Source organism: Trypanosoma conorhini (genome assembly GCF_003719485.1).
Source record: "Trypanosoma conorhini strain 025E chromosome Unknown Tco_14.4_contig_00061, whole genome shotgun sequence".
NCBI lineage: Eukaryota > Euglenozoa > Kinetoplastea > Trypanosomatida > Trypanosomatidae > Trypanosoma > Trypanosoma conorhini.
In genome coordinates this window covers 43105-49104 of record NW_021704147.1, presented here as the reverse complement: position 1 = coordinate 49104, position 6000 = coordinate 43105, and the positions used below count along the sequence as shown (strand labels likewise).

The 6000-nt window shown below is 63.2% G+C and overlaps 2 protein-coding genes across 2 annotated transcripts, besides 7 other annotated features; both read left to right on the top strand.

Annotated features, from left to right (window-relative positions):
- Nucleotides 1–270: 270 nt before the first annotated feature.
- On the top strand, nucleotides 271–2271 carry Tco025E_01766 (uncharacterized protein; the record flags this gene model as incomplete). Its single annotated transcript, XM_029368702.1, has 1 exon — nucleotides 271–2271. The coding sequence occupies one exon, from the start codon at nucleotides 271–273 to the stop codon at nucleotides 2269–2271; it is 2001 nt and encodes a 666-aa protein (XP_029231223.1).
- Nucleotides 2272–2297: 26 nt separating this feature from the next.
- Nucleotides 2298–2321: a microsatellite.
- Nucleotides 2322–2519: 198 nt separating this feature from the next.
- Nucleotides 2520–2576: a microsatellite.
- A 358-nt stretch (nucleotides 2577–2934) lies between these two features.
- Nucleotides 2935–2965: a microsatellite.
- A 283-nt stretch (nucleotides 2966–3248) lies between these two features.
- Nucleotides 3249–3296: a microsatellite.
- A 64-nt stretch (nucleotides 3297–3360) lies between these two features.
- Nucleotides 3361–3381: a microsatellite.
- A 358-nt stretch (nucleotides 3382–3739) lies between these two features.
- Nucleotides 3740–3774: a microsatellite.
- An 89-nt stretch (nucleotides 3775–3863) lies between these two features.
- On the top strand, nucleotides 3864–5657 carry Tco025E_01765 (uncharacterized protein; the record flags this gene model as incomplete). Its single annotated transcript, XM_029368701.1, has 1 exon — nucleotides 3864–5657. The coding sequence occupies one exon, from the start codon at nucleotides 3864–3866 to the stop codon at nucleotides 5655–5657; it is 1794 nt and encodes a 597-aa protein (XP_029231222.1).
- Nucleotides 5658–5866: 209 nt separating this feature from the next.
- Nucleotides 5867–5896: a microsatellite.
- Between the last annotated feature and the right edge of the window lie 104 nt (nucleotides 5897–6000).

The following is a 6000-nucleotide window of genomic DNA, read 5'->3' as shown; positions in this document are numbered from 1 at the left end:
AGCACTCGGAGCTTCACCTCGCCCGGCCCAGACATACACACGCATAGTACGAGTGGCCCGGCAGGCTCTCCACGCGAGGCGCGGCCCTTGATTTTTTTTTTTTCCCTTCCCCTCCCCACCACACACACACGTCACTGGCTTTCCTGGCGCCAGTGGCCGCGGCCTGCGCCTCTGCCTGTGAGAGTGTGGGTTGGCGCATTGAGGCACACGCCGACGCCGCCGACCGGTTGCCCTTCCCGGCTGTAAGTTGCCGCTTGGGTTTCGGCTCGAATGGGGTCGCGGGCGTCTTGCGCGGTGCGGCGCGTTAGCGGGTCCTTCAACCCGGAGAGCCGTGGCCGTGTGTGCCCAACGCGTCACGCGTCAGACGCCGCACCCCTCGACGAGGCCGCAGTGGGGGAGGAGCACGTGCCGGGGGCGCCGCTCGCCGCCCGTGGCCCCGGTCCCAGCCACCATGAGGAAGATGCTCGTAGTCACGACCGCGATGCTGACGCGGCGACGCCCGTGGCGGCCCCGCCAAACGACGCGACCACGGCGGAGGAGAAGGACTCGCCGAGGCCCGCGCCTAAGGAAGGTGGCGGGAATGACGCCGGCGCCCACACCCCGCATGGCCTCGCCCGCAGTGCCGGCCCCCATCAAGGTTCCGGCGCCGCTGCGGAGGGGGCGGTGGTGAACACTGGCGCCGGCGGGCGCGAGCAACGCGGCGGAGGTGCGAGCGACACTTTGGTCCCGCGCCGGGGGCAGCCAGGGATGCCGGACGAGCACAGCGACCGTGGGCGGCGGATGCAGCAGCGGGGGGGGTTTGACGACGCCTCCCCGCCCACAAACACCGGGCCCCGCCGCAGTGAGGCGACGAGTAGGGAGGCGCGGCGGGGGCAAAGCGAGGAGCGGTCGCAACGCGACATTCACCAACACCGCCAGCAGGCGGCGGAGGCGCCGCATGGTGGGCGCGCGGCGGGGAGGCGGCTTCTGTCGTATGACGGTTCCGGTAGCGTGTTTTCGCCTGTGCAGTCCTCCTCGCCCCGTAGTGAGGCATCTGCGCGGCGCCGGGTGGCGTGCTCCATTCAGGCTTTGGCGCATCGGGCGCGGGCGGTTGTGATGGAGTCCAACGAGGCGAACTCGCGGAGCTCGTCCAGGCCGACCTCAACGCGTAGCAGCGAGTGGGTCAAGCGGAAGAGTCGCAAGGGCGACAGCAGCCAGAGGCAGCAGCGGGACCGCTACAACGACGGCAATCACGCGTCCCTCACCCTTCTGGATGTGTACCGCAAGTACTCCCGATGTGAGGGTGACGATGTGCCGCGCGGCGGCGTCGCGGAGAAGGAAGAGATACGAGGCCAAGCGACGCCCCACGGCAAACCCGTCCCTTCAAACCGACACGGCTCCTCTCGACGCGGCCGAAGCAGCAATACGGCGATTGTGAGCGACGACGACGCGCCCAGCGCGGGGCCCCTGCGGCAGGAGAAGGCGCGCAAAAATAGTGCCACTGTCTGGAGCTTCGGCCGCACTTTTGGCTCGCCTAACCTGATAGCGACCTGTGGAGAGGGGGACAGCGAAGACGACGACGACGACGACGACGAGTGTGGTGTGAACAGCTTCCGCCCGTTCCCGTGGCACGCGCCGCTGTGCGCCGATTCCGCCTACGGCCTGGGCACCGCGCCGCAGGAGGCGAGCGTGGACGATTTCTCGCTCATCTCCCCTATTTTTGCGTCCTCCCCGCTTCGCAGTGAGCCCACGGGGGCGAGCGGCCGGCCCGACGCCGGCGCGGAGGGGAAGACCGGCACGCGGGGGCCTCCGCCGGCCACCGCCGCGTCCTCCACGTCCCCTCGGCGGACGGAGGGCGATCGGCGCGCGACGCGGAGCCCCGACTTCTCGCTGCCGTTTTTCACGCCGCGGCACCCGCAGCCGGAGCCCCTCACTTACCCCCGGACGCCGAGCCACGGGCACCGGCCCAGCCCGCCCCCGCCGCCGCTGCAGCCGGAGTGGCCCAGTTGCCTCGAGTCGTCTTGCCTCCCAAGCGCTGCGGCGCAAGAAACTTCCGGGCTCGCCCGCGCTGACGCAGCGACCGCGACGGCGCCGGCCCGCTCGCCCTCCCCCACCGCGGCGACGACCAAGACGACGTCCAGCGTCCCGCAGGCCTTTGCCCCGGATGATGGCGTGACCAGCGTGTTTCGTCCGCTGTCTTGTTTCCCGGACCGCTACATTGAAATGCTGCAGCAGCAGCGCATGAACGTGCTGGACGACGCCGGCGGCGACAACTCCGGCAATGCGGACTAACCCCGCAGAGGTGTCAGCGCATCATAGTGTGTGTGTGTGTGCGTCTGTGTCGACTCCAGGCGAAGAGACCGACAAGAGGGGGAAAAAAGAAAAGATGAATAAAAGCCAAAAAAAAAATTTAGGAACAGAGTGAAGTCAAAAATATTTTTTAAACAAAAGGGGAGTTGACCATGACACGGCAGCGAAATACTCTACGAGTAGGGGGGTGAAATACACGGAATGGAAGTCAACTTGCCCATTGATACGTTTAGATATATGTATATATATATACACGCACACATATATATATATATATATACATACATGTCGAGGTAAGAACGTTGGTGAGCTCTCACGTGTTTGCTGCGTCCACGCATTACCTTAACTGATGTGTGTGTTTTTTCTTATTGTATTTTAATTTCATGGACGACAGCTGTGAAGCACCTCTCAACCATCTTTCTTGTCTTCGTCGGTGTACGCTGTCGTTTTCCTTGACTGCACCTGGTGACAGGAGGCGGTGGGGGCGTAGTAAAGTGAGAAGAAGGGGGGGGGAAGGAGGGAGCAAGCGGAGTAAAGCATTAATAAATGTGGGGAGGAGAAGGGGGAGCAGTCGCCACCCTTCAGCTTGCGCATGCAGCAACTTAAACCGCTAAGTGCATATTTACATGCATGCACTATATATATGTGTGTGTGTGCGTGGGTGGGTGGGTGGGTGCCCCCTTCTTTCTTATGTCTCATTCATCTCTGTATGTGCAAGTAGGTAGACGAATACGCCGCCGTGATAGATTAGAGGCAGTTCGTATGTCGACGATGATTTTGGGGTGGGTGGGGGGGAGCGGGGGTGGCCAACGTGCCCTCGCACACGCGCGCAAAGGAACCGCGTTGCTGTGGGTCGTGAAATGTAAATGTGTACATGCTTATTGGTGCGCCAGCTATTGTTGCTGTTATTGCTTTGTTTTTTTTTTAAATTATGTTTGCGAGTGAATACTGAACTTTAGCTATTTATGTTTCTGTTACTGTGTTTGCTGTGTGTTTCTAATTTTTGTATTGCGCCTCTTCTCACTGAGTGGGTGTGGTGTGTCTCGCTTGGTTTGCTTCCACCTCCGTTATCGCCCGCACGCACGCACGCACACCTTTCCCTTCATTCCTCCTCTCTCTCTCTTTCTCTGCGAATCATGGGAAGGCGGAGGGGCGTCTTCCGCGCCCGCCCGCGTGGGCTTCACCGTGCCCGTTGCGCATATATATGTTTCTTTTTTTTCAGCAGCAGCAGCAGCGGGGCGCGTCCGTGTGCAAATGCGGCGATTTTTTTCTTGTTTTTACCCATCCTGCCTGTTTGTGTGTGCGGTGCCTTGCGTGTCTGCCTCTGCCTGCCGGGGGAGGGTGTTGTTGAGAGTGCAAATGGCTTATCCCTCCCTTTCCCCCCCCCCTCTCCTCTCCTTTTTTCTTCTTCCCTCCGTCCGCCTCTCACGCGTGTGCCGCCGCCGTTTCCGCGTGCGTGCGTGCGTGTGTCTGTCGGTGCTTGCGCGGCGCCGGGGGAGGGGAGGGGCGCTAGGAGGCGAAAGCCCAGAGAAGAGAGTAGGGAAAATAGAGAGAAGGCGAGAGCGAGCGGGGATATGCCTGGCGCCGTGCCCACGGCAACGGATTTTGTTCAGGACTATGCGGCCAAGCGGGCGGCGCAGATGGAGCGTGCTAGGCGGATTCGTGAGGAGCGGCAGCAGTTTCAGCAGTCGCAGCAGTCGCAGCAGCAGTCGCTCTCCTACAGCGCAAACAGCGCGGACAACATGAGCGGCAGTCTAGTGGCAACCCCGCCGATTCTTCCCCCGGCGGCACGTAGCCGCCGCATTGCAAATGTGGTGGAAGAGGATTTCAAGCGCGCCACGAAGGCCGGCATCATCACCCCGGACCAGGCGCGTCAGCTGTGGGCGATGCTCTCAGACCAGCTCGTGCAGGTTGACAGCCCTGGGCCCAGCGCGCCGGCGGGGAGTAGCTACAACGCCCACATTCCGACACCCACGACGCAGGAGGCGCCGGCGCGGAAGCCGGCAAGCTTCGGCAACAGCATCTCGCTCGACTCCCTGCGTGCCTCCATCGCCCAGTTTAAGGCGAAGCAAAGGCAGCAGCAGCAGCAGCAGCGGCAGGACGTCGTCCAGCCGCAGGAGTTAGTGGGGAGGGCGGGTGGGGGCGGTGGCAGCAACGCTAATGAGGCGTACGAGCTGGCGACCCGCCTCTTTGCGCCCCCGCCGGCTGGGGTAATTGCGGGTACAGCCGGGGCAGCCATGCCACGCCCCGCCCGCAGGGAAATTCGCGCCGGAAGCAACGAAGCTGCAACCCGGCAAATGGAACCGGCAGAGGAGCCGGCGGGCGGTGATGAGATGAATGACTGGGGGCTGCGACGAAGCCCACTGGCACGGAAGGCAAAGCGTGATAAGCAGCATTCGCAACCAAAGAAGCCGGCGTGGAACTTTGATGTCGAGCTGGGGCACAACGACAGGGAGGCGGAGGCGGAGGCGGTGGCGATACCACACATGAAGCGCCCACTCTCCCGGCAGCAGCACCAGCAACGGCGTGGCTCAGAGGGGGGCGGGGGCGCGCAGCAGCAGCAGCGCATGAACCCGCCCATGCAGTTTGACGAGATGCCTGTTGGGAGTGTGGCGTCCGCAACGGCGGTGGAGGCGTCCCAGCGACCGCGACAGCCGCAGCCGGTTGTTGCCAAGACGGTCATGAGCAAGAAGAAGGTGAGCAACGCCGCCGTGCAGCCCTCCCCACGCGCCGCCGTTGCCTTTGACGAAGTCGCCGTGGGTGCGAGTGGCGCTGGTGGTGGCGGTGGGAAGGGCATCGGCGACGCGGTGGCGTCGCAGCCGGCGGAAAAGGAATCGTTGCTGTCCTGTGGCTTGTGCGGCCGCAGCTTCCGCGCGTCCATCCTCGCTCGGCACGAGGCTGTCTGTGCAAAGATGCAGAAGAAGCGGCGCGTCTTTGACATGAAGGAGCAACGACTAGAGGGCCTTGAGGGCATTCGCGAGGTGGCTGCAACGAGCGCCAGTGCCTCGCTGCGGAGCGGGAAGCGGCAGCCGGCGGGGGCGGGGGCGGCTGTTGCCAACCCCAACCCAAGCAAGCTGCCCAAGTGGAAGATACAGCACGAACAGTTTCAGGCCACCATGCGTGCCATGCGGCAAATGAACGCGGAGGCGGGCGGCGGCGGCGGCGGCGGCAAGGGCAACAACCTTGGTGGCGGCAAACATGGAAACCCGCTGCCACCACCGCCACTGCCACTGCCTGAGGAGTACGACGACCGCGTGCCGTGTCCTCACTGTGGCAGGAAGTTTGCCGAGCTCACGGCGCAGCGGCACATCCCGAAGTGCATGACGACCATTGCGAGACCAAAGGGACTCCGTCCGACGCGTCGGTGATGCGGCGGGCCCCGTCTATCTACTTCGCCACGCATACGCGTCTGCCGATGTCTGTCCTCTTCCCCCCCCGCCCCTCCCCACGCGCGCGTTAGATCCCCTTTCTGATCGCTGCCTTTTGCTGCAGGAGGTGGGGGGTGCGAGGGCGTTGCGGTCGGTGGTGGTGCCTCCATCCACACACACCTGCGCACAGTTTCTCGTCGCTTCCTGGTTCCCCCTCCTCCTCCTCCTCCTCATCCTCCCAGCCCTTCTTCAATGCGGAGTTGCCGCGTCATTTTTCACGTCGTTCCTGCGTGGGACCGAAAGTGATGGAGAGGGAAAGACCAATAATAATCGTAAGTAGAAT